The sequence below is a fragment of the Daphnia pulicaria genome, chromosome 8 (assembly GCF_021234035.1).
Source record: "Daphnia pulicaria isolate SC F1-1A chromosome 8, SC_F0-13Bv2, whole genome shotgun sequence".
Classification (NCBI taxonomy): domain Eukaryota; kingdom Metazoa; phylum Arthropoda; class Branchiopoda; order Diplostraca; family Daphniidae; genus Daphnia; species Daphnia pulicaria.
The window spans coordinates 13,636,363-13,664,030 of record NC_060920.1 but is presented as its reverse complement, the minus strand read 5'-3'; the positions used below and the strand labels follow the sequence as shown (position 1 = coordinate 13,664,030).

The 27,668-nt window shown below is 45.0% G+C and overlaps 1 protein-coding gene and 1 pseudogene across 5 annotated transcripts; both read right to left on the bottom strand.

The window, feature by feature from the left end:
* Window positions 1-27,668, bottom strand: part of LOC124311960 — a 283,467-nt pseudogene that overhangs the window by 8,121 nt on the left and 247,678 nt on the right.
* LOC124311981 (integrin alpha-PS1-like) lies at window positions 24-26,943 on the bottom strand. Of its 5 annotated transcripts, XM_046776363.1 has the most exons (24): window positions 26,616-26,943; window positions 25,772-26,134; window positions 25,628-25,713; window positions 24,761-25,549; window positions 24,069-24,273; window positions 10,487-10,614; window positions 9,706-9,732; window positions 8,152-8,255; window positions 7,387-7,428; window positions 7,133-7,218; window positions 6,729-6,940; window positions 6,240-6,447; window positions 5,341-5,481; window positions 5,030-5,171; window positions 3,855-4,105; window positions 3,504-3,735; window positions 3,073-3,307; window positions 2,616-2,838; window positions 2,374-2,538; window positions 2,052-2,275; window positions 1,640-1,899; window positions 1,436-1,530; window positions 1,214-1,340; window positions 24-1,128 (listed from the first exon to the last, which is right to left on the bottom strand). In XM_046776363.1, exons 5-24 carry the CDS (start codon window positions 24,239-24,241, stop codon window positions 907-909), a joined length of 3,297 nt encoding a protein of 1,098 aa, XP_046632319.1. In that variant the 5' UTR covers window positions 24,242-24,273; window positions 24,761-25,549; window positions 25,628-25,713; window positions 25,772-26,134; window positions 26,616-26,943; the 3' UTR covers window positions 24-906. The 5 variants fall into 5 exon arrangements, with proteins under 5 accessions (XP_046632319.1, XP_046632322.1, XP_046632320.1 ...); XM_046776366.1 differs by lacking the exons at window positions 24,069-24,273; window positions 26,616-26,943 and having other exon boundaries at window positions 25,772-26,121; XM_046776364.1 differs by lacking the exons at window positions 24,761-25,549; window positions 25,628-25,713; window positions 25,772-26,134; window positions 26,616-26,943 and adding an exon at window positions 24,322-24,569.

Sequence of the window (27,668 nt, the reverse complement as noted above, 5' to 3'; positions counted from 1 at the left end):
CAAGAGATAAAGGCATTCGGCGGTTGTTTTCTGTTTCAGACACGAACTCAATTTTGTTGTATTTACTTGTTAAATGATTTATGTACAAGGGACTGTTAAAATCATTGACACTGCATCGAGATGATGAGATAGCTATTTGAAAAATAAAAATTCAGTGAATCGCCAATATTTATATCGATCAATGTGTGCGGGGGGGGGGGGGGAGAAAAGTGGACGAAAACAAATGGGCGCGATGTGGAATCACGTTTCTTTCTTTTTAAAACTTTCTCTTCTTGAACTCGAAAGGAATAAAAAATATGTCTACAGCAGTGAATTAGGGTTAGTGTCACACTGAAACGCGCACTCAATGACCGAATGAACAGCGCGTCCCTCTCTTTCACTTTCCTCCCCGTTAACTTTAAAATCACGAATATAATCTATGCATATTTAATTACACGTAACAACACAACATGGGTGGGGAGATGGGAGAGAGGGGGGGAATTCGACAGTGGTGGTGGTTTGATGGACATTGGAGGGAAAAATTTGACAGTCGGTGTTTCAACAACCCAAAACTGCGTGCGCCAATGCACGCCAGTGTCGTCTCTCCATCAGAGAGAGAGAGAGAGAGAGGTCGTCGGTAATGGCACTTGATATTTGTCTTGATTGGGTTTGGCGCTTGGCAATCAATTCAATACAATTCATTTCTCATTTCTTAGTCGTAGTCTCGTATAAATTAATTAAAAGTGTACACAATATATGAACCTCTGTCTCATTTCAATCTCAACGACTCGTTGGTTAGCGCGAGATCACTACGTCACACACTCAATCAGAGCCGGGTCACGAAATCGGATGGGGGGTATAACATAACAAAGGCACATGGGGAAGCTGCTAGCTCACCTCTCGCGTCAACGTCGTCGTCGTACAACACTAAGAAATGTATTCGCCGTTGAGCTCCTTGTCTTTCTGGAGTAGACTGCCCTTCAGAGTGGGGTCGGGCCGCTTGCGCTTGAAGAATCCCAGTCTCCAGAGCAAGAGGATGAGGAGGACTAGCAGCAAAATGCCGGCCAAAACGCTGACGATGATGATCCACAGAGGGACGGACGGTGACTCGCCAGTGTCCAACCGATCCGGGTACGCCATCGTTTCAGCCTTGGGAGTGAAACAAAAAAAAAAAACCAAAACAATTAAAAAATCAATCATTCATGTTATAATGAAACAACGAATGCAATCTCACATAATCGAGATCATCTTCGATCCGCTGTGTGATTTCCAGGGAAGGATCCAGGGAAATGTGGGCTTTGGAACGTATCCTGACGGTGTGAATGCCTGGGAAATCCTCGACAAGGGTCGCATTCCACAATCTGAAAAGCAATCAAAAAGGCAAGCCAAAAGTTACGAGACGTCACAACGCTGGCCCACTCGTCCAAAAATAAATGCGGCCCGCTGCTCAACTGACCTGGCTCGGATTTTAATCACGGCCGATTGCTTGCGCTGCAGATTCCTGATGTTGCACCGAAACATGAAGCACTTGGCCGTCCCGCGGTCGCAGTCCTAAACGGGCATTAAAAAGAAACGTCAGTTTAATTAGATTGGGGCGGCGGTGGCGGCGGCGCAGTTTTTCATTTCAGATTGGTGGGCAGATTTCGGGGTTTTAATTTACCATAGTGACGACGTGGCGGGTCTTGCCCTCGTTATCGACGATAGCCTCGGGCAGAATGACGACGCCCGCTTGCCGTTTCTGACGGGTTGAATTAACCGGCGCGGATTCCATTTCAACAATCTCGTTCTCGTCAATGTCGCTGATGGTCGGAACGGGCAAATGTCTGGCCAAATGCTCGATGGGAGCCTCGACGAATCCGGGCCGCTTGGGGAGATCGAGCACGTTCACTTGCTTGGGATCCATGATACACTCGCCATCACCTGCACGAGTCAAACCACGACAGTTAAAAATGTTTAGGGCCCCCAGTTGATTGTCTTTCCGGACCAGAAATTCAATTTCGAAACGCTCATCAGCGTCGGCCTTTTTTACGGCTCCTAAAAGACTTGGCTAATGAAAGGGGTTGGTTATTTACCGTCGACTTTAGGGGTCTCGTCCATGTAGAGGAGCCATTTGCCGATGGGTTTCCCGTTCTCGACCTGGTAGGGCCACGAAACGATGACCGACAGGAACGGCACCTTCCACGGTCCCGCATTGTAGATTTCGTAGCTGTGAAGCAGCGGCTGGCCGATTTCGTCACGGTACTTGATGGTGGATTGAACCTCGCCACCGAAGAAGACCTGCTCCGGTCGGCCCAATCTAAAATAATCAGCCCGCCACGAAAAAGTAATGATCATAATTATTTTGTGACTCTCTACGAGCTGCCAAGACTTTGTTTAGTTGTATAGTTGCCATACCCTTTGATTGAGATTTCGGCTCGTTTGACCACGTTGGCGTAGACGGGAATGTTGCCTTGGGGTTCGAGTTCTTGAGACGTCGTGTTTGTAAAGATGAGGAAAGCCAGACGGGCTTCAGAATCCTCGACGTTGCTGGGATTGAACCGCAGTTTGACGTATCCAGATCTGTCGAACGGGACGGGGCAACAAACTTTCAAGTTTTTTGGGCTTTTTGGGAAGAGATTCAAGTAGCGTCCACTTACCCGTGTTTGAAAGGGTTGCCCAGCGAGCACGTGACCATGGTGGCATTGAACGAGTTGCAGAGCAGTTGATTGGCCTCCGAGACTCGGCCGATGAAGCTGAGCGATCGCGGGTGGGAGACGTAGAGACCGGCCTCGTATGCCGACTCTCCCGTATTGGTAACGGATATGTCCAGGACGACTTCCTGGAGCTCACCCAGTTCCAGAATGGAAACGCCATCTTCGCCTGAAGGGGAAGGAAGGAAGGGGATGAAAATAGAGAAGGAAAATAAGAAAAAGAAAAATGCATTTTTAGACTCGACCATATTTGTTTAAAAACAACAAAACAACCAAAAACAACAAAAAGGAAAAAATAAAACTGGTATGGATTTTGAAGAGTGAATCATGAAGTGTGTTTTGGATTTGGTTATCTATTAGAAGGGGTTGGGGGGGCTGGCTGGCTGGCTGGCATGTGGCATACCTTGGGGGAGATCGAGGTTGGCTACGGTAACCATGTTACTCTCGCAGACATCATTATCGCCGCAGTCCTTCTCGAACGTGGCCTGGAAGGTTTTCGATGCCTCCTGCTGATTGAGGATCGGATATTGGTTGATGTTGGGCAAAGGGTCGCCGTCCCGCGGACTCCTCGGCTCCCGCTGCACCAGCGTGTAGCCCATGCGGAACTTTACGGCCGATTGAATGTCTCGGGTCCCCTCCTGCATACATAATCGAAATTTGATTTTTAAAAGAGTTTGGCTCCTTACAATAAGGAGCGAGGGAGGGGGTGAAGACGAAGGAATGAAAGGGGGATCGATAAATTCCATCAGGAATGAGAGAAAGATGGGCAGCAGCCCAAAAAAAGAGACGGAAAGATAGAAGAGCTCAGAAATCAAATCAAAGGCAAACACAAACCTTGACGAAAGCAGTTTCGACAAAGCACTGCTCCGTTCCGTTGCGCACGCCCCTCAGCTGGATGTTCCTCTCGACGACGTGGGGTTTCTCGGCCAGGCCGTGAGCGAAATGGACGCGCGAGAATTTGCGTCCGCTGAACGTCTCGGCCTCGATGCGATACTTGAGTTCCAGATCGTTGGCTCGCAAGTAGCCCTCCATAGAGTCCATGGCGAAACAGGCGTTGAACGAGAAACTGGAACGGAAAATGACGAAACGTTAAGGAGATAATTTAATAAAATAACAAGTGACCTCATCGTCTCATTCCAAGAGAGAAAAGAGAAATAAAAAATAAAAATAAAAAGGGGTTATCACCAGACTTCGGTCGAGTTCGGGTATTTCTCACATCCGGGAGTGTTGGGGTCAATGTTTTTGAGATTCTCTTCGGGCTGGACACGGGTCAGGATGCCGATGATGGGTCTGGATCGGATGAGGAAAACACGATCGTCCTCGTAAGCGCCCACCATCAAATCGGGGTAGTCGTTGAGATCCATATCCAGGCCGCCACTCAGCGAATAGCCAAACGTTGTCGGAGGAATGCCAGGAATATCCTCCGCTTTCAAAATCTGTTTTTATTTACATCGAAATTGAAATTGAGTAAAAAAAGAAGAAAAATTGGGAGAGAGGAAAAACAAAAAACTTTGGTATAACATAAAACAGAACACCAAATAACTTTCTTCTTCTAGTCTTCGACTCGTGAACAGCCAAAACGGTGAGCCATAAAACAGACAACTAGTTCCTCCCAGCCAGGAGAAATAAAACAAGAAGCGCAGGGATCCGATAGGGAACCGCGACAGCACACTCACGGTACGGTACAGACTCACGAAGTTTTGGGCGTCAATGGGCAACACAGGAGGCGGCAAAGGCTTTATTTGCTCCCCCACCTTTCATTGTTATTGTCCGTCGTGGAGCGCGAGCAAAAAAGAAAGAAAAAAGTTGGCTCGTAAAAAAGACGCGAGAAAGCGTCGGCAGCAGCAGGCAGAGCTGCGTCCATATTGAGGACAACAAGAGAAAAAACAAAACAAAGAAGAAAGAAAGAAAACCCTACATGCTAACCATTTGGCGTGGTTTATGGAACCCCCCACCCGAAAGAACTATTACTCTCCAACTCTTTCAAAGTGTCCGGCAGATACGTCAATAAATTTGCGCATTTCACGAGTGCTGGGCACCGCTGCACACGACACCAGACGGCAGATAGAAACTCGCCTCTTTTTTCCTTTCGAGATTTATCCGTGGCGGCACGGCAGAAACGGCAGTTGTCGTACAACAATCGCCAAGCGTTTCGACAACTGGGCAACTGCTGGGCCACAAAAGTCAAAGTGCGTGTGAAATGCGCACACGGTTGGACAGGACAGAAAAGGGTTGGCTGAAGACAGACAGATGGGACACCATTTCCGTTTGTATATAGCAGCTGCCCGTCCGTCTTCCCTTGTCCTCTCTCTCTACAAGACAATACGGGAGGGAAAAAGAGACTGGACAGGGGACAATACCTGGGACGGCTCGGTAATGATTCCATGTTTGGAGCCTAGGTAAATGTAGACGACGCCCTTGCCTTCGTACGGCGCGCCCACGGCCAGGTCTTCGTAGCGATCCTTATTGATGTCTCCGAGATTGGCCAGCGCGAATCCAAATCTGAACAAATAAAAAGCCACAAAAAAACAAACAAACAGAAGGTTGAAACTTGGTCAAGAGACACGGAAAAGCAATCAAAGATGATGCTGGAATGTAGGCCATTCGTTATTCCAGGTGAAAGAAAGAAGAAAGATGATCGTTTTTTTTTCCCACTGTGTGCATTGCATACCTTGATTCGGGTTTGCCTACGAGCTTGACGTAGGGCGTATCGGCCGTCAGACCACCGTCGGGCGGGTTGGAATAGACGTAGACGGCTCCGCCCGCTTCTCGGTCGTAGTAAAACGGAGCGCCAACTATCAGATCGGCCCGGCTAGAGAGAAAAGAGAAAGACAATCAAATCAAACAGAACAAAACGAGAAAATGATACACAAATCAGCAAACAAGATGCACGTCAAATTTGGATGTTGCATCGCATCCACAATTCTCCGAAGCTCAACTGCACAAACTGCCTGCCACTGCACAAAAGAATCTACTGCACGTACACATTTCTCGCTATCATTTTCGTCATCAACATGTCTGAGAGAAAGAAAGATTGGGGGGGTCAAATAAAAGGGGAGGAATACAACAAGATTGAAAGGAAAATTTCACACACGCCCGAGATTTTCTCATGTGCTGTTATTGTTGTTGTTGTTGTTGTTGGAGTGACGGCATTTTCCCAATAGTTATGGAAATGATGGTCGAATGAATTCAATTTTCTCTGGTCACGGTTCCTCCTCCTTTTCTTCCACAACCCTTAGATACCCCGGCTATCAAATCATTGGAAATGAATAAAACATTGCCATCGTCTGCAGGGTACTACACAGGCAACACAAGACAGTAGGAGTGAGGGGAGGTAGAAAGAGGAGGGGGGCGTTATCGATGGAGGGACATAACTCTTAATGATACATTTGCATCCACGCAAGAGAGGGAGGAAAATAGAAAAAGAAAATAAATAAATAATTCTCCACCCAGACTTTTTCTAGTAGACACGACGATCGTGTGTGAAGATGCGCAGGCCAAGCGGAACCGATTGCACACGATCAAATTTTTACGATTCTCATTTTAAGAAAAAATACGAGTTATGTTTACCTGTCACCGTTGAGATCAGCAGTGGCGATCTGGTAGCCGTAACTGGAAGCAAACTGCTCGCCGGAGAGGACCAACTGAACGCGCAATTGGCTCTCGGCTTTCTTGACTTTGGTGAAGATGACCACCTGGCCGGTGCCGTTGGATCGCGGGGCTCCAGCCGCATAACTGACTTTACTGCCGAAATACTTGCCCGACGTGACGCTCATTCCTGCCGGGCGACAAAAAAGTGCCAAAATAACAAATCAAAACCCGAGGGCGATAAGGCGACACGACGTGTAAAAGCAGATGACACGAGTTGATAGAGTCGTCGTCCCACTGGGCTATTGAGGCTTTGTTTTCGCCTGTTTTTAAGGGCCACTCTGTCCGGCCGTCCACGGGAGCAGCTGGAGGGGCCGGCCGACAGTGTTGATGCCCAATAAAGCAAAAAGCCCGAAAACAACACACAAAGGAGAATAAAAAAGAATAAAAAGGAAAAAAAGATGGCCATACCGAGATAGCTATATTTGTCGACGGGCGAATGATCCTGGGTTAGCGGTCCGTAATAAAGTGTCTTGTCACGGTGGAGGAAGTCGTCCGACACGGAGACGGCGAAGACGGTGCCGCGCCAGGTGTACGGCCCGGGAGTGCCAATCAACGCCGTGTCGTCATCCAGCAGCATACCCGACGTTCCAGCTTGACAGTAGCCAAACTGCTCGTGAGCCCTACAAAAGGTTTGGCAGTAGGCAAAAGGCAACAGCAGAGAGTCGAGTCAAATCAAAAAAGAAAAATACGCGTGTTGATTTATTTTTAGAACTGGAAAAACATTCCAGCCACGGAGATAAAATAGAAAAGAAAAAGGCAAGAAGCGTGAAACAAATGAGCGCATGGCGTAGGTGAAAAGCAAAGCGGCATACCAAGTAGTCGGGCGTCCGCGACATGGCTCCCACGTTTCATCGTAGTCCAAATTTTGGGTCAGCGTGTAGCACAGGCCTTGGCCCCACTGTCAAATACATCACCGAAATGAATAAGGAATCGTGACGCAATGAATAAACCAATAGAAAATTAAACAACAACGCATTTGCATCGAGCACATCTGCACATTAGACGACGGAGATCAATGACAGACACATTCTTCCATCATGCTCGGCTCGTATTGCGATTGGCGTACCTGGTAGTCGGCTCCTTTGCGGATGTAGCGATGAGCGCAAACCTTTTCAAAAGAAAAAAAGAAAAAGAAAAGAGAAATTTGAGGAATTGCCAGATTGTAAGCGACAGCCAACCGACAGCAATTTTGTGTTTATCACATCAAACTATAATCTTCCCTAAGACTCGAGGGGGAAAAGTTGAGTTTTAAAATTATTGACAAAGGGTGCGGACTCTGACATTGCAAGGGGTAGTAGTAGATGTATCGAATCGAGTCCAGGGAAACCAAGTCAGTTACTTTTCACTCTGTCCGTGTGTGCGTTTGTGGAGGCCTTGTTGGTTTCAGCCGATAAGAGCTGACCCCACAAGCATCTGCACAGACTGTCCATATTTCTGTTTTTCAGCAAAGCGAGTCAATATTGATTCAGTTGGATGCCGGGAGAGAGAGACGGCACGGCCCTGCGCTGCCCAGTTCACTCCGTCACAGCTTTTCTGCTATGGGCTGTCGAGAATTTCCAATATTGACTCAGCAGTACAGGGGAGGGAGAACAACTCTGGCACCAAATAAAGCAGCTGATTGAACAAGCCCATCTCAGACACACACACAACAGGTTCCTTTTCTTCCTTCTCCACGACTCCCCCCGAAAACAAAAAAGTTCAAGTTATTTAACAGGATGGCTTTACTTTGAACGACAAACAAACGAGGAAAACCACACAGCCTACTTGCTTTCCCTCCCTACATTGAGATAACAATACGTTTAAAGGAGAAGAAAAGAAGAAAAAGACTCACCAAGACTTTACGACCTGGTCCTTGACTTCGTACGGTGACGCCCAGCCATTGACCGTCCTTGATCTCGTCGGGCAGCGGAGGCACTAACTGGTTCGATCGGATATCTAATTTGATCATCAGCACCAAAACAGCAGCAGCAGCAGCAGCAGCAGCACATCAGAGAGCATTAGGGAGAGAAAACATGACATCATCAGCATTCGTTATCGGACTAGGCGTTCGTGTGTGTGTGTGAGAGAGAGAGAGAAAAAGAGTCTAAGAATGTTTGTTTGTGGATGGAATCTCTTTAAGAGAGAAAAAATAAAATAATAATACAAAAATGCAGCCACTAAATTGGAAAGTGATGTTGTTGTTGTGTACAGTAAATGTGTTTTTGTCTGTGCATTTTTTTCTGAAGAGTTTTTTGGTCTTTTCTGTTGTTTGAAAATGTTCAAAGAAATGACAAAAGAACCAAAAACGGTCGAGCAAAAATAGTGAGAGAACTTTTTCATGCCTTTGTGTGTGTGTGTGGAAAAAAGGGGAGAAAAATGAATAAAAAGAAACGGGGAACAAGACAATCGTGTCGTGCGCTCGCCCAATTTCGGGTTTTGCTGTTGTCAACAAACACGAGGCATGTCAAAGTGGTGGCGTTCAATGGGGAATCGCGCACGTCACGATTGGATTCCTCTCGCCCCTTTCACGAAACATGGAGGGTCGGGGGAGGGGGGGAAATTTGGTCTGTGTGTTTTGTTCGCGTCTGCACATCAAATAATGAAAGAAATAAACAAATCAGGAGAAATGGAAATTTGTTCGATAAATAAAAAATGACAGGCATGGAAGAAGTTTTTTTTTTCAAACGTGTTTTGGTTTTTGTAATAGGAAATTTCAGTGTGTTGTGCGCGAAATCAAAGCCGTGAAGGAAGGAGGTTTTGCCAAGCCAGTAAAGTCATTCAAAGCGGTTGTAACGATAGCAACATCATGAGATAATAAGCCGTGAGAGAGTCAAAGTTGTGCCGTGTGTGTGTGTGAGACGAAAGTGAAAGAAGAAGAACAAACGACATGCTTTTTTTTTCTTTTCACGTGACGAGCAAAAATAAAATTGGAAATAATAAAAGATGCAAATCCAATCAGGTGTGTCTAGTCGTCTGTGTGAAAGGATAAATAATTTACTGCATTTATAGAGGGAGAATCAATCAAAAAAGGTAAAAAAAAAAAATAAATAATAAAAATAAAAAATAACTGGAGAGTGAATGAAGAATGTTTTTTCAGGATTGTCTTGACAGTGAGTGTGTGTGTGTGTGTGGTGTTGCTTGTTTCGACACCTACACGAGGCCTTTAAAAACAACTCAGCCAGGAAACAAGTTGAAAGATTTTCCGATCGTTTGAAAGAGTGCCAGAAACAAGCAACAACAAACACGACATTTTTCTACTTTTTTTTTTCTTTTCTGGTTTGTTTTATTTTTCCTTTTTTTTAAAAATTTTGTCGGGATAAAAAATAATAAAAATAAAGGGGGAAAGTGATAAGGATTATTTTTTGAAAGAAAATCAGACGGTTGATGGGTTGACGGATCGACTTACTCTCGTCGTACAGGTAGCTCTCGGCGTCTGTGATGATGGAACATTGAGACAGATTTGTTTTTGTTTGTTTTGATCGTTTGTTTGTTTTTCGAGAAAAACAGAAAAAGAAAAGAAAGAGAAAGAGAAGATGAAGGTGGTACAAAATGAAACAAATTTAATCAACACGTATCGCCATTATGATCAAAAGATGAATCGATGCACACGTGACTTGAGTATAAAGACTACGGACCGAGCCAGAATAAATCGACAGTCTAGAGAAGAACACAATATGTTGTTGTTGTTGTTTTTTTTGGGTTGTTGCATAAATTAATGTAAATAGTAAATAAAAAAAGGCTTCTACTCAATAAAAAGACGCTGATGGATGAGATTGATGAACAAGATTATTAATAATGCTGCCGATAAATCACTTTAGTTTGATTAATAACTCTTTCAATGATGGGCCATTAAACAAAACGAATGGAACGATATGAATTCAGCATGAGTCATTAATCGCCGCGCGCAAGAGAGAGAAAAAAATGGCGTTTGTGTTAAGTTTCGACAGAACGACAAATACTAATAGATTTTTTTGTTTTGTTTTGGTCTAATGAAAGCTCAGCGCAAGATGAACGGAAATCGATTAACGACAAGTGATCATCGGCGTGAAAGAGAAAATGATTATTATTATAAAAATATATATGATTAATAATGCATTTTTTCAAAAAAATTAAAAATGAAAGAAATAACAAAAAGAAGAAAAACTGGATTTAAAAAAAAAGAAAAGATTGGATCGAGATGTATGTACTTCGTTTGCCGTCGGTGACGACCTGGACGCAGTCATCTTTCCGTGTCGTCATGGGGCATCTCCACAGCGCTCCCGAGCGGTTGGTCCCTGGCTGCAAGTTCTGATCCAGCGGGGCTCCCACCAGTAACCTTTTATCCAAACACAAACAAGAAAGAAAGAAAGACAAAATTACGACGGGGTAAATATATCATCCAAATATGGCAGGGCAAGCGGTAGGGTCTGCACTTTTTTTTCATTTTTATTTTCGTGTACATCCGTATACATCCATCCATCGAGCAACGACCAAAAAGAAGCGCACGCTTAAAAAAGGGAAGTCTGAATCATTACACAGACAAACACACTGCGCCAAAAGATTGTCATCGTCCATCTCTGTCCAGTGAATGCTGCCCAGGGGGAGAGAGAGAGATGGGCTGCATTATTATTTTAATACCGCCCGATCACGAAATATTATCCCCCCCGACAACAAAAGAGGGACCTGGGAAAAAAAAAAGATATCATGACCTGCAACTATGCAACAGCGACGAGCAAATCATTCAGCGCCATCTCTAGTGGTTTGTTGCCTTTTCGCCCGATATGTCACGATCAACCGTAAAAGGAATTAAACGCACCGGAAGTCAGGGTCGTGAATGAATGGGATAAAACTGCAACGACAAAGTGGCCCCCCAAAAAAGTCGTCCAAACTAATAGCAACCGGATGACGGGAATGGACCGTGGGTTTTTTTCAATAGACTGCACTTTTATGTCGATGGCAACAGTTTCTCCTTTTGCGAATGTTGTTATCGATGATGTCATCGTCCTTACACACAAAAAGGGAAATAATGAAAAACAAGAGAGGGGAAATCGACGTGAAAGGGTTGGCGGTTTTTATCGTTTTTGGGTGGCGGTGGTGGTTGTTCTCTCTCGACCGCCAGTCGTTTCCTCATTCGATATTACGGGATGCGATTAAGGTGGAAAGGGTCTCGCCTAGCTCTCGACACGGATTCACCCGAGCGAACCGTCCCGTCAACCCGATGGAAAAAGAAACGACACAGACAGACAAAAGGTTGAGGGCCTTTGCTCTCATATTCTCTTGATGACGACTCATCTTATAAGTGACCGGGAGCGCATTTATCTCTTGATGTTGTTGTTGTTGTTCACCGGTCACGAAACAGCAATGACACACAACATCTCCCCCCCTCCTTGCATCAAGAAAAGCGAATGACGGATGATAATGATGATGATGTCTCGTCACATTTCTTCCTTGTTTTTGTTTTTCCCTGTTTTCCTCTTCTGGGTTTATCTTATTTCTATCTTGATTAAGTACAGAGCCACGACGACCTGGGGCTAAGGCAGGGTCTTGGCATTCGAATCTTGATCCCGGACTGTGCCCTCTCCTCATCTACCACCACCACCACCGTCTTTCTTTCGTTCTTTCTTCTTCTTCTCTCGACAATGACGGATGACAGCACCCACCCAAACGCACAGCCTCAAACGCTAATGACCTCTCGACGTAACCCCCCCACCACCACCACCGGTACGTATATACCACCCCCCGATCTGCAGTCTCAACAGTTCGTCCAAGTCCGTGCAGCAGCAGCAGCAGGAGCAGCGATGGCAGTTGGAAGAAGAAAAAAGATGAGGGGAGGAAGAAAGTGCATGTCTTTGTGAATCAACGTCTGTCTTGGCTTTTTGTTTTCTTCTTTTTCTTGGCCGGATCCAATCAGGGGGAGAGCCGACAACGATGACGTCTCTCGCGTGTTGAATCATCAAGAAAAAAGAAAGAAAAAGAAGACACGTCAAGGATCATCCTCTAACCATTTCCAATTGGTTCCAGTAGATGAATTCCGACCGTCTTCAATGTTTTTCTTTTTCTTCTTCATTCTCTCTCTGCAGGGAGAGTCGAACGAGAGAGAAATGTAAAAGAATCGACCGTTGCTGCTGCTGCTGCTGCTGGGACCTTTGGAGCAGTTGCCCGAACCGTTGCGGTGCTTCACTTTCAGCTACGCCTCCCTTGAAGCAAGTCCTAACCAACAACGAATGTTTCTCTCGTTACGGCCAGTCATCCATCATCAAACTCAACTCGAGATGTGCCATCCGCACAGTCGGGTTCCTGCCCTGCCATCGGGACCCGAGCGGCCAAAACAGTTTCCCCGACTCGGCGGCCACGAAAACGGCCACTCAAAAAAATAAAAATAAAAATAAAAGACTTTTTGCACCTCGTCTTACTCCCATCCATCAAAACACACACAAACACAAACGCCTTTGCCAGTTCTCCATAACTTCTCTATTCCCGCGGTGAGCCCCGTCAAGTCAAAACATCTTTGGGCTCATCATTTCATTGGCTCACATTCGACGCCGTTCGTTCGTTCGTTTCTTCTATTCCATTGCAGTCGGCCATTGTCAAATCAACCGAGGCCGTCGTGATCACTGGAGAACTATTGGCAACCAAGAAGGGAGATCGCATAACTCGCCGTAATAAGGGTTGCAGCCGGGATTTCGGGTTTCGCTTGCAAACGGATTCGATGTAGCGTGAGTAGAGTTTGGAAAAAGAGTACACAATACACCACCCGACCCCGTCTCTTTTGGGCAGCTCAAAAGGCCACTCCCACGCAGCCAGACTGGAGCTCTTGGTTGAGGGTTTGCCTTTCGGTCGGTTCGACTTCCTGTCGAACGATAGCCAGCCACAAAAAAGAGGGGGGGACTCAGTCGACTACACAACTCGTGGCATTTGAAAATTGAGAAAATGACCATTCCGCTCGATCGGCTGATTCGCAACGCATTTCCGGACAAAGAGAGAGACAATGGACAGCACACAAGTTTGGTCACGTCAACTAGTAACAACCTCACTTGTTTAGTGCACCAGGGGGGTCGATAGTTGTCGATCTATAACGACCCGACAATAAAAAAAGAAGAAGAACAAGACGAGCCAGAACAATGGCAGAGGGGCCCAGTCCTCGTGTCTCTTGTTTATTGGTGACGGGGCGACAGCAGAGGCAAGAGACAACAGACCATATAACTCCCCTCCTCCATCGCAATTGACTGTCGTCCCAATCCTCTTATTGTCATCCGCCATTTGGCCCCAATGAAACGAATTGCCTTTATTTATTCGGCGGTTATGGCCGGACCTCTCGACATCGACGAATGGAAACTAATTGACAGAGTGGTGGCTAAAATGGGAGAAAGGGAGTAAAGGTCCGCCGCGTGATCAAAACAGCAGATGGCCTGATCAAGCCCCGAAAATGTATCAAAAGAAGAAGAGATAAGCCGCAGCCAGGGCAGCAGCAGCAGCATCGGCGGAAATCGTCCAGAAGGAGAAACAAACCACTGCAGAGTCAAACACACACACACACCAGCGTCAACAATCAACAAGAAGAGATTGAGACTAACAGCTGACCTTTTCATTCCGGCTGCATTCATTGACAGATTCAGTCAAAGTCTATCCATCAAAGTCCTTAACGACCACACGGGAAAAAAGGGGAAACAAACAAACTAAACCGACCCAAAGGGTTCGTTTTTTCTTCTTTACTTTTCCGATTGTTTTTCGGTTCTTTTTGGGGAACGACCAACATCCCCCGCTTCTTAACTTCTTGTACCGGCGGGCCGCTCTTTTGCTTTGACGTCATGTCCGGCTGTTTCTCTCGACGTGTGTGGACTCGCTAGACACACGCGAGGTCCAAAGAGAGTGGACGAGCGCCGTTCACATTCTCCCTCTCGCAACGGCCATAAGAGAGAAAAAGAGAAAAGGCCGGGCCAGCAGCAAAGTGACGAGAACTAGCAAACTCATGTGAAAAAAAGGAAATGGTCGGCCATATCGGCGGGTGGCGTCTCTCCTCTCACAACAAGAAATAACGGCCGTCACCATCTTTATGAGATATGGAAGAGGCAAAGAAGAAGCGGCCCAAAAAGAGAAATCGACCGTAACAACAACAACAACAACATCAGAAGACGAAGAAGAAAAAGAAGGGAGAAAGGTGCCATGGAATATGCAATGCAGAGGCTCACGCCCGCCAAACGATGACGGATCTTTCCTAAAGAGAAAAAGAAGGAAAAGGAGAGAGAGACAGACAGACGTGGGTCCCAAACAGCGACAACAACACAGAAAAAGAAAAAGAGCCATTTCTCTTTGGCGTTCCATCCATCGAGTAAGTGCCGGGCGATGGCACCTTTGAAGAAAATAAGCATTTTCATGACTTTTCTCCGCCTTGATGGGAGCAGACTTGATGGTTTCGTTATTTATTGACTTGTCGTTTGGGAAAATAAGGAACAACTTGCATTCTGCTGCCTTTCAACTGCAAAACTCGGAAAATGTTTTCTTCTCTCTCGACCGACCGCCGACTGCTGCGTCGATCGCCCCTTAGCGCAAACCGCAAATAAACGAACGATGTTTTAAAACGATAAAGCAGAAAAAAAGCCACGGTCCACAATGAACGGCAAACGATCCATTTGAATGATGGTCCGTCCGGCCAAACCAACAACACGCAATCGGCAATTTCCTATTTACTCCAAACGACATTCCGATAATAATAACTTCATTAATAATAATCGAATGCATCGCTCGTTAAAAAAATAAGAAAAATAAGAAATGTCATTTCATTTTTGGGGTGAAAAACGACGTTCCATAAATCAAAATCAGAGAAAAAAGCGGCCCCGAAAAAAGAAGAGAAAGAAAATTCCATAAATAAAAGAAGGTGAGCTCCACCCAGCCGAATCAGGAAAAGGCTCTCGAGCGTCCCTCTTGTTGCTGCTTTCTACACCTAGTCGCTACATGTGCCAGCAGCAGGTTGAGACGGGAGGGCAGCAATAGATCGCGATGGATCCTCTAAGTGCTGGACAGGCAAAACGACAACGCCCCAGTCCCCCCACCGATTTCCGAAAAGGTTCCAATCTGCTGCAGACGCCACCGCACCGCAAAGCGATTGAAAAGTCGACAAGTCTGCACAGCCGACCGTGTCCCGCTGCTTAATAGAAAGAAAAAGAGAAAACAACTCTAGTCTTTCCGATTCCCAGCCAAGGGAAAAAAGGAGAAGTTGGTCACGCCAAAAAAAAGGAGACGAGCGGTCGGTTACCACCAACAAAAGAGTTTCTAGAGTCTGATGAAAGCCGTTGATAATAGACATTTTCATTCCCGATATCATCATCGTGTGTAAGTACTTTTGACTAGTTGCCCCTTGCTCAAATTGTCGACGCTCTGGGGAGAAGAGAAAGAAATGAGATGAAATTGGGCAATCATTTTTCCGTTTTCTTCTTCATGAAACTCTCCTCCTCCTCCCCCCCACGGAGGTCGTTGCTTCCCCTGCAGCACTGGAGCAGCAGCAGCAGCAGCAGCATAATATTATTATAAAACACTTTCCTTTTGGATATTTTCCATTTCACTCGCAGCAGTTGTGAATCACACCCCGCGCTACCAACTCCATTTTCATTTTTGGACTACAATGACGTCGAATAAATAAACCCCCCCCAAAAAAAGATTTGGCAAAAGAAAAAGAAAAGCGTTCGAGGAGAGGACAGTTTTGTCGAGATTTGATTCAAAAGATACGACGCTCGGTGTGTGTGTGTGCGTACATTCAAGTAGTGAAACGTGAAATCCAAACCCGTCCGTCTGCTATGCAGGAGATGCTTTCGATACAAGACGTGGAACTTAATCTCTTTTCATTCTTTTCTCCTTTGCTGCTCTAAAGGGAGGCCAAAAACAGGGCGTGGATCTTTCCCCAGTTGGGGTTTTCAGTTCTTCGGGACAAGAGGACACCCCTGTGACTGGGGTCGGGTATCGGGTGTCGGCTGTGTCGACCTCCGTCCGCGCGCCACTGATGGCAGCGTAATAACACCAACAAACAGACGTCTCCTTCTTCTTCTTCTTCTTTCTTACTGCCATTGCCACCCCTACGGCGCTCGCCGCCGCCGGATCGGCTCATCTTATCTTCATCTCGTCGTACGTTGGTTGTTGCAAGACAACAACAACAACAGCAGCAGCAGCAAAAAGACGAATAAAGAAAAAAAGTTGCTACAAAAGAGACGGGACCGATGTATCGATCGGAGGCCAATCACTTCACAACCCCGTGACAGATCCGAGCATCCGACCCCAAAAAAAAAGGGAAAGCAAAATGGTGCGGGCTTTTGATTCCGGGCCAAAAACAACAACAACAACAACAGCCCGTATATATTATTATTATATCCAATAATAATAATAAATAGATAACCCAATCGGGAGTGCATTTGTGAAACGAGGGGGGGAGCTGCATCGATCGCTGTTGAATGGTGAACGATTGAGTCGCTTTTGAGGCGCACAAGTGATTTCTCTGTTTGTCCGGCTCGTTCGCATTTCCGACCGTCGGCCAGCAGAGAAGGAAGTAGCTCGTTAACGGCTCCGTCGACTGGAACAACAAACGGCCAACCGACCAAACACAACAAGGCTACCAGGACTGATAGATCCTAGTGGCTTATGCCAGTGGCGGAGAGAGAGAGAGACAAGGAAAGATAATATTTTCGACTGAAATAAACAACAAGCCGGATCGATAAATGGGAAGAACAAAAAGGGGGCTGGCCTCAAAAAAGCTTTTCTTATTTTTCTCTTGTGATATAGTCGACGCTTCCATTTAAGAGTTGGTTGTAGAGTCTGAGAAACCAGTAGGATGGATGCAATAGATAGATATATAGATAGATGGATGGTAGGAAGGAAGGCTCTTTCCTTCTCTTCCAATAAGGAACGACAGGAAGAAGAGAACAACTGATGGGGTCGTTCTGCAGGGGCAGAGATGGAACAAGACGAATAGTTTCGAGGGATAAAAAAGAAGAACCGACTGGTTTCGTCGTCGTCGTTCTAGAGGGAAAGTGTAACATAGCGACAGGCACTAGCTTTGATTGTACCAACATCGACGAACGTATAATAATAATAATAATAAAAGAAGAAGAAGAAAGAGGGGTGGCCCCGGCTGCCAAAAACTGGCACGGCCCAACGTCTACGTTCCACAGACTTTCCATGGGAATTGATGATGGCGCCCAAGGAGAAAATGTCTGCGCTGATCTCAGAGACCTCCTTCCCCCCTTTTTTTCTTCTATGACTGGCGATGAGTCATCTCCTCCCAGATTCACCAGTCGTGCAAAATCATCGCTTTTGTCATCGTCGCCACTTTCTATCGGCCCATTACACAAGAAACAGCAAAAAAGACAAAAAGGAAAAAACCATTTTCCATTGCACGGGCAATGCATTGCCTACGCGCGACTATTACAATTACCGGGTGACGTGAGTGTGACCAGGTATGAGGGGGGTCGTGGACCCGTGACGCAAAGACACTTGGACTTGACGGGAATTCATAATAACGGCGCCCCAAGGACGGCGAATGAAAACAACAAAAAGAGGAAAACAAAATAAAATGGAAAGATTTCGAAAGTGATCGGGAGAGAATGGGGGAAGAAGAAGAAAAAGGAGAATTTTTGTTTGGCCTTTGCCGATCACGAACGAAATCGAGGGGGACCACAGAGCCAAGGCTGCGCGGCGGTGGATGTTGAAAAGAAGAGAAAACTTTCACGCTTTGGCTGCCGCTGCACGATTCCCTTGTACTAGTTGCTGCCTTGAATGGCTGTCGGGTGTTGAAAAAGCAACGAGAAGAGGCAGTTCAACCTTTTGCCGCTTTCACTCTTTATCCCGACACTTTTCCTTTTTTTTTTTTCGTTTGGGGGCTCCCGTATTGTAGACCGGCGTGACCCCGGTCGGTTCACGCGGGAGGTGCCAGAAAAAGGGAAAAGAAAGAAAAAAACTTTCCAAACAAATAAATCATCGACAGAAACGAGGGGAATCAAATGGGCCGGCCTTTGCCGATGTTCTAGATGTATATTTGAAGAGTCATTAAAGAGAAAATCTATAGGAGAGACGACGGGAGAAACAAGAGCTCATTCATCAAGGAGCGTGACAGCCGCGTTTGTGTGCAACGCCAAACTCATGGAAAAATCAGAAACAACAGCAGAGGCTCCATTTTCGTGATTGGGAAAGAGGAAATTGATGCCCCAATGCCGTCGCCTTTTCTTTCCCTTTTTTCCCACAAGGTAAGAAAAACTAAAACATTCTCCCACAACCAACAAAGAAACAACAAATTTGTTTTTCTCCCAAAGAAAGAAAAAAAGGGGTTTCACGTCCATACATATTGAACAGAAGGCGGCAGCAGACGAGGGTGTGTGTGGGTACACAGAAAAAACAGCTTCATCCACGACCGGAAGAGCCGACAACTTTCGGACATTTCAGTAACGACCACCAAATATTATTTTAAAAAAATAAAAGGAAAAACTTCCCTTATTCTCTTGGCCAGCCGACCTCATTCCTCCTTTTCTCACGCCACGTAAGAATGAAGAAAAACGACAAATGAGAAGGTTGGGTCAGTGATTTGGATAACAATCAAACGATTCATTTATTCACATGGAAAATCGTTTCGTTTTTTCTGTGGTGGCAGCAGCAGCAGTCGTTACGGTTTAATTTCGTTTCCCGATTAGTATTACACCAATTCATCACATCCCTCGAGAGAAGAGAGAATAAGAAAAACCAAGTCAGGAGTCAAGGGGTGGGCAGTTATTCATATAATACAGCACACACCGTTTGATTATTATTCGAGCGATGGATGATGTTTAATGCATGGAACGTGCTTCCAAAACGCTGTAATCATGACTGCCTGCCTCCCCCCTCTTGGAAACAACGTGCTCGAGATTACATGAAAAAAAAAATGGAATTTTTGATTTTTTGAATTTTTCCAAAATCGACGGAAACGAGCCGACACGTCCAAATTTTTTCCTTTTTTTTCTTCTCTTCTTCTTACAGGAGGCAATCAATCAATATCTCAAGGATAAGAAAGGCATCCAGACCAACAACAGGTAACCCACCCCCTCCTCTCCCAGTCTTCCTTATATATTATGGGTCATATTTTGAATGCAACGTCACGCGCAAAAAACAAAACAAACAAAAACGGGGAATGTGGAAGGACGTGTTTTTACAAAAGGCAGCTAGCCGTTTCCATTTGATAATTATATGCCAACAAAATACGTTGGCATGTTTGTCCGATGTTGTGTACTCGGACAAACAAGCCGGCAGGAAAAAAAAGTCTCTAAACATTTTGAATCACATTTCATCGTCTAAATTGTGGGTCAAAAAAAAAATTCCCTTTCAATCTCCAGGCGGGCGCTATTAACAGCCAAGGAGCCAGATCTACTACGCGTAATAAACAACAACAACAACTTTTCTCGGGTTGATTTTCCAGCGAAAAGTTTGGAATAAAAAAAAGGAGAAAAGAGAGAGGGAAATTGGAACGCGGGTGTGTTGCTCCGTGTCCGAAATAGACGAAAAATCTGGCACGTCTCTTTTTTAAAAGGATTCATGAAAAAAGGAAAAAAGAGCGAGGCGCAAATAATCCTGGCCCCCGTGTCTCTTTTCATTCGTTCTAAATAACCGCGGCACACACTCGAATTTTGTTTCTTGGTTCCCTGGGCTTGTCGTCGTCGGGGCTGGGACGCAAGGACGACAAACCCCAAACGAAGAAGAAAACGAAGAATAGCGGCGGCCATCTGGAAAGATATCCAAGAATGCCTGCGCACGTCTGTCTGACTGTCTTTTTTGGCTTAACTGACTTGTGATTTTCTCCTGTGAGTTTCCCGCAGGTTTCGCCGACGTTTCTTATTATTATTATTTCCCTCCCGACTTTTTCTTCCTTCGGGGTTGGTTTCTTGGCGGCAATGAAAATGGGGACGTGTGTCTGCCTGTCCGTTTCGTCACGGTATCCGTCCCAAAATAAATCCGAAACCAAGGAATTCGGCGACAATCAAATTGCGTTAGTCATGAAGAAAACAAAAATCTCGGTAGCCGTTGTTGTTTGTTGTTGTCTTGTAACATGTATTTAACCAGTCCCCACTCGAGACATACGAGACTGGCGGTGGTTGTGGTGGTGGTTTCCTGGGCCTGGGCAATTGACGTGTCTAGTAGAGTGAAAGAAGAACCAGCAAAGGATAGAGCACCACACCAATCGACCGACCGGCCAAACCACAACGTCACGGAGGGCCGGGTCGCGTGTAACACAATCAATCTCCCCTCGCCCGCTGCTGTAATGCACTCCCGTCTTTTCCTCAACAACAACAACAACCCAAAAGTTGTTGCTTCACTCTACGCCGCTGCTGCTGTGTGTACTCGGCAACCCTTTGCCGAGTCTCGTGTCTTGTCCCTCTTTACTGCACGTGTGATGTGTTATTATCCTTTACATCATCATCATCATCATCGTTGTCAGGTAGTCGTTCTTCTACCGGTGGACAACCCCTGCCACCCCCCACTCCTGCCTGGGTGGAGAAAAATGTCAGGCCGGGCATTTTCCTTTTCCAGGAAGAAAAAGTCAGAAACGATGACAAAGTCGTTTGGTGTGCCGACACAACAACAACAAACACACAATAACCCAAAACCTGTCACTTGTCGTCACCTCCCACATCCACAAACTGTTCACAGGCTAAGCAAAAGTGGGGAAAAGAAATTTCCAGCTGGACGTTTCTTTTTTTTCATTTGAATAAAAACCATTTGATTATTATTTTCCATCCCAAATCCCAATAACGATAGATCTATACAAATCGAACGACGGCATACAAGATGATGGCGTTTGGAACCATTTAAGGCCCAGGCCGTAAAAACAAGAAGAAGACAAAAAAGAAGAAAACCAGATTCCCTGGATTCATGTTTAATTCATCGAATGGAATGAGAGAATTCTCGGCAGACGATTCATCATTTCCTTCACCTTCTCTCATTCCGAACCATTTGATTTTGGTTTTTTGGTTTTCCAAATATTATTTGGATTTCTGTTTTTGATTTCTTTCGAGTCCACCACGCCTCAGCACGCAAACAACACCTTCCAATCCATTAAAAAGGACTCGTGATTTGATTTTGTCTCGTCCAGTTTTTTGTTTTGATAAAAAAAAAAAAAACGAGATGTTTTCGATTTTTTGGGACGTGCGACGACGACTGAAAGGCGATGGATGGAAATGAGGCAACGCCTTTTTCTCACGCCAAACATGTAAAATAAAAAAAAGGCTCGTAACAAACCTCTTCAACACAAGTTGAGTAAACGTTATTACTTTTTCTTGTTGTGTCGAGTCTTAAACACGCAACAACTTTTTAACTCCGCCAAAGTGTTTCGACGATTGAAGGGTCGACTCTCAAGTCTGAAGAAATACATTTGGAAATCAATTGCAAAGGGACTAAAAAAAGAACTAAAGAAGATGACCCAAACATTTCAAGAGTTTCGACATTTTCCAACCCATCGGAAATGTGAAACGTCAAGGTGAGACTGGAAAGAGCCTAGAAGGACGCACCTAGCGGCTGATTGTACCTGCGGTCTCTAAAGGTGAAGGGGGGAGGGAGAAAACAAGACACGAGTTTCCTACACACGAAAAAATTCCTCTTCTTCTTCTTTTATTGAAGGCTAGAAAAAAGGAGGAGGGAGAATATACGATTCATGTGGCAGTCTGCGACAACATGTCAAGAACATGAACTCGGAGAATAAAATGTTGAGAAAAAAAGGGAAGAGAGTAAAACTAGTAGACGACAAGTTCTTCTTCTTTTATTCTCGGCAGTTGAAGCGTTTCAACCCCCAGGAAATATTCTCTACCCCCGAAATAAAAATCGTTTGGTGGAGGAATTTTACGGCCAACTGATGGAAGACTTTCCGATAGCAGCGAGTGAAATCGTGAAAAAACAATCGAGGAATCCAATACGTAATACGACTATCGCTAAGGTGGAGTGGGGGGATATATCCGGCCACCCCTTTCAATCCGACGCTACGACATGCCATCAAACAATGGGCGATAGTACGAAAAGCAAATCTCCGAATTATGCAAGAGCCCTTCCCCCCTCAATTTTTCATGGAATTGCAGTTGGCCCCGATGGAATAAAGGTGAAATTCGACTGACAAAGAGGCAACACGTAAACGAATCTTGTGTGGCGGAGGGATGAAAAATAATCTTGGAGAAAAGAAAGGGGGAAAGTTTTAACAATACCTGTGCGGTAGAATTGTACTAGTCGACCACAATTTCAGCCCCCCCTTTCCCTAGGTATAGACTCTTCTTCTTCCTCATGGGGTTTCTGAATCTCTTCTCTTTTGGTATTATCTTTTACTATCCTCGCATCTCCTTCCTTTTATCTTCTACTTTTACCGGGTAAAGAAAAGAAGAAGGAACTCTCGGCTGGCTCGAATGTCTCGATGGAATAGATGCCACGAGATATGTACCTGAGAAGAGAGGGGGGGTTCTAACAAGGCATCTCTCCACCTTTCGAAAAAAATTTCTTCTTCCCTGAGCAGAAAGAAAGAAAAATAAAAAGGTGGAAGGAAGAAGAAACAAATTACAATTTGATTGTCTGGAAAACAGCGAGCGCTTTCTGCATCTAAGAAGAGAACCTTATTGGCTACCACCATCTCTTAAGAAGTAAATCCTCCTCTGCAGAGTCAACCGAAGACCAACCAGCCAAAGAATGGGAAACGGAATATATGGCAGGGTTCGCATTCTTTAAAGGGAGAGGGGGGTAGAGTAAAAAACCGGAATCCTACGCCAAAAAATTCGACAGGAAAAACAACACACACGAATCACTTAACTAATAAAACAAATATGGTAATTTCAGAGTTAATCGAGGAATTTCACGATTTCCACATCAAAATCGAATTCTCCAAATTTCGTGTTTTAGTTTCGAAATCTTTTTTATTTTATCGCTAAACAAGTTTCGTTTACGAGCATTTAAAAAAAAACGTTTCTAATCGAATTTGTGAAGAAGAAAAAACAATGAAAATGGAGGAAAAATGTTGCGGAACGAGTGTGTGAGTCAGTGACGGACATTTGACGTGCTCCACATGGAATTGGCCAGCATAAACGCGTGAGAAGAATTGCCGTGCGTGTGATCGCCAGTGCGTCAAATCATTTGGACGTTTTTTATCTTTTCGCCCAGCAGAAAAAGCTTCTCTCAAACAAACAACTTTCACTCAAATAAAACTAGAGGGAGGAGAGAAATAAAAAAATTATATAGAGAAAAAACACTTTGGAAAAATGTTTCTGTGAGACTTTTTCTAAAAAAATACGGCGAAAAAAAAAGTCCCTTTTCATTCGTGTTAAAAGCTCATTATTAAAAGGAAATGGTTTTCGGGGATATTTTGTTGTTTTTATACATTTCGTTTTTTTGTTTGTTACCCGGCGATGCGGTCGGCCAAGCAGACAGAAAACAAAAGGCAAAGGTAATAATAATTTTGATCAAAAATTACAGAGAAAGAGTCGTGGATCGTGTGGTTGTGGAAAAGATCCTTGTAAATATGGCGGGGGGATAAAAATCACTAATTATGGTAATGGCAATCAACTGAGGAAATACGTGGAATGGGAAATAAATAAATGGAACACCAACAACAATTCAAATGCGGTTGGTCGAGTGCGACCTTGGGGGGGATGTTATTACTCAACCACTTTCGATTCGCCCACATGACGACCGTGTGCCCACCAAATAATTTTTCTCGAAAAGAGTTCCAGGTATTGCGTAACACCAATCGTTATCACACCACACCAATCGACAGGTATAAAGAGAGACACATAAATCGAGAGAAAATGAACTCACCAGTTGTTGAGGATGGCACCCGTTTCGGCGCTGACCGACTGGTGCTGTGCCACCGAGTATCCGAAATAGGAGCCGGCCATGCCGTTCTTCATGACCGGAATCCTCGGCTCCAAGTTGAAGCCATTGGCCGATGTTGCCAACAATAAAAACAAGTTCACACATTGCACAATCATCGTCAGGGCTGCAAGTCGATCCAACACAAACCCTAAATAGCAACAACAATAGTAACTGTTTTCAAACTCTTGTCTTTTACGAGAGATTTTGGCAATCAAGGCCGCACACGCCACGAGGTCACACAATCTGCAATGGCTGCCAATTATTCATCCAACCATCATCGACGTCAACGGGGAAATCAATTCTTTTCTTCTCGATCAACAATCCAAATATTCAATTCACTCAAACAAGTCAACAGCAAACGAGTCAAATGTACGAATCACGTCAGCAGAGAAAAACGAGCGACCATACCTCACCGCGTGCACCAGCAGACTGAAAATTGAACAGAAAACGTTTTCTAACCCAACCTCCTCCCAGCAGCAGCTGACTCGCAGCGCCACCACGCGGCCAAACGGCGCAACTGGCCTCTTCTTCAATTTCTTTGGAGCGGCGGATGTGTGTGGAATCGCTACGCTATTATTTTACCTTCTCATAGTGCACACCGAAATCAAGTCATTTCACACCCAGAGGGAGATTACCTGTATATTCTTCTTCTGCCGTTGATCATAAATATGGGAGCGCGGGCCCCGTTGTTGTCGAGGAGAATCCAATTTCATTCGTGCAAGTTGGTTCCTTTATTTTCCTACACGTACGTCTCTATGTGTGTGTGTGTGTGGACTCTATATAACCGACCGTGTGGTGGCATCCAGGCTCTGTCGGGGTCCCCCAGACCCACACACACTCACACACAGAAATGTGAAGAAGAAGAAGACGAATAAGAATAAGTTTCTTTTCTTATTCTGCCAGTTCTTTTCCTCCTTCTGGTTTACCTTTTACGACGGTGATTATGATTTTCTTTCAGCTCGTATTATCGTCCGCTGTTGTTGTTGTTGTTGCCGAGGAGGCGGATATCTTCTTCTCTTTTCCCGCACTGGTTGCAACCCCGATGAGAATGAACTCTTTGGTGGAAGGAATAAACAACAGTGCCAGCGTGAGCCGAGCACGTACGTTGTTGCCTAAAACTCTTCTTCTTCTTGTAATGTCCCAGACAAAGATCTTGATGTCTGTGTTTCTGCTTTCAAGCGGTCGGCCCGGATCCCATCGTCACGGCCGAAGCAAGTCGGCCGGCAATTGTTGCACAATTTTTGTGTTTTTTCCTTCTTTCTGGTGATGTAATTCATGTCGTCCCACCCATTTCTCTTCTTCTTCTTCTCCGGGAAAGTGCAGTGGCCAAGGGGGAAATCTATTTGTAAATCGGTGAATCATCTGCGTGTGGAAGAACAACGGGCAGCAGCAGCCAGGCGGATGTAACTACACTGCAGCGTCAGCTAGGCAAAATCATTAACGTCAAAGAATATTCAAAAGATTCAATGGAATTGTTTAAATTTCATTTCGGGACCATTCACCATTTGCCTCATTAGTTATGCACTTTTTTGAGTAGCATTTCTGGGAGAGTCTTTTGATTTAGACTTTGGCCTTTTGATGAAAATTCCTGGTCAAAAGTAGAAAGTCAAAAAAAACTTTAATGAGTGTCGGAATATTTGTACTACCTGCAACAATCACTGGTCCATATAATCCCGTGGATGAGGGAACGTGACTACCGAACGAAACGGGAAGAAAAAGGATCACCCGCCATCAGGAGTGCAGTGATGTTATGTCCTAATTCCTCCCTTGGAGCCAATCAATTACGCGTACACTCGTCCACTCACGCCGTCCAAAGGTATTTTTGCGCCCGATTCCATTTTTCATTTTGACACCGGGGCAACATTTTCCAAATGATTTCCACCCGAAAAACAGAACTCGGCCACAGCAGCAGCAGTCGCACGCGGTTCAAACGCAGGAATGTGTTTTCCCAAACGTCGGGAGAGCGAGTGGGGGGGAAATAGTTTGGGTGGCGTTGGAAAAGGCAAAATCTAGAAAATGAGGACGTTTTTATTAGTTTTTTCCCTTTCAAAACGCCCAAACAGAAAATGTTTTTCATCTTTTTCAAAGTGGAGAGATCTGTGCTACAGTTGTGATTTGACCTGGAATGAAGTCGAGGAGGTTACCATTTCTCTCTACTCCCGTCAGGTGATTACGTCTAGCAACAAACAAACAAACCAACAAAAGCCTTTTACCCCGTAACCCGCCCGATTGTTGTTGTCGTTTCTTTTTAAATTGAGTTTTCTCACGGGGGCACAGCCTGGAGTTATTAAGTTCCCATCGTTACTCATTATACACCAATTACGGCGCTTGCAAATCTATTCACCTTCAAGTCTCTTCTCTTTTTTAAAAATAACAGACACTCGTCACATGAGACAATCGCTCGAGTTATTTTCTCCTAAAGGGAAAAAAAGATGACGGAGGAATGGCTGCCGGTTTGCGTTACAACTGACAAGACTCGCTGGTTGTTACCTCACGTTTAAAAGATGCGACGTGACACGACCACCTGACAACGTGCCCCCAGCTGCTACTGCTGCCACAACAATTCCATTCGATGTGATTCTTGACATCTTAGTGTAGTAGAACACGTTCTTATGCCCACACACTGGTCAGCTGATTCTTATGTACTCCCGAAAATTCAGTTGAGACCAACAACAACAAGGTGACCATTTTGGCTTTGATTGTCTCGGCGTATCGTCGCACTTCGTCGCCTCGTGAAAACGACGTGACCACCCGGGAATCTACAAAAATCTTCTTCATTCTTCTTCATTTTCTTGTCAACTTTTCAATTCCTTGATAATCTTTTGACGTTTGAAATGACGGTCGCTGCCTAGCCCCGATTCACGCCGGTTATTTCACCGTTGGATAGTCAAGTCTGAGGAGGAAAAAGAAAAACAAGATTATTTGGATGGGCGATATGAATAGAAGAGGTGCGGGATCAGTTGCGTCAACGAGAAAGGAAAAAAAAGAGACGCCGAGTGTTTGAAAAAGAAGAAAGAAAGAAAAAATCGTCGGAATGAACCGACGAATGGTGGGCGTTTCCTGGATCTTTCGATCCACCCGGGAAAGGACGGGACCCTTTTTGGGTTTCGTCGCCTGTCCTCCAAATACGAAAAAAAATCTTTTGAAAAAATTTTGTAAATTTTGTTTTCTTCTTTTCTAACGTCTGTGAAAGAGAAAAAGGCGGTGGCGGCGCAACACTTTTCATCATTTTCCACATTCAAAAAATTTAAAAAGGAAATAAAAACATAGCGGGAGAAGCTAAAAGTTGCCCGAATAACCCCTACAGTCCTACACATACACACCGGTCACGTGATGCAAGAGCCACAGCACCGCCGGGGCCAAAATGTCGAAGGCGCATAACTCACGGACAGCACGTTCTTCTCCGTGCGGGAGTTCCGAAATATCCCGGCGATTACACTTTCAACAGATATTCCAGCGCGATTCTTTTTTCGTATGAAACGACTCGAAATAGCCAAGGTACAAGTGAATCACTAGCCAATCCGGTGGTGATGGTGGGGGGTG

What these genes read in the sequence shown, in the direction of transcription:
- LOC124311981 (XM_046776363.1), bottom strand. Translation starts at nt 24,241, where the DNA reads ATGATTGTGCAATGTGTGAACTTGTTTTTATTGTTGGCAACATCGGCC. An exon ending in GAGCTACCTGTACGACGAGA is followed by an intron (nt 8,256 to 9,705) that starts GTAAGTCGATCC and finishes TGATCAAATTAG; the next exon opens with ATATCCGATCGAACCAGTTA. An exon ending in GTAGGCAAACCCGAATCAAG is followed by an intron (nt 5,172 to 5,340) that starts GTATGCAATGCA and finishes TTATTTGTTCAG; the next exon opens with ATTTGGATTCGCGCTGGCCA.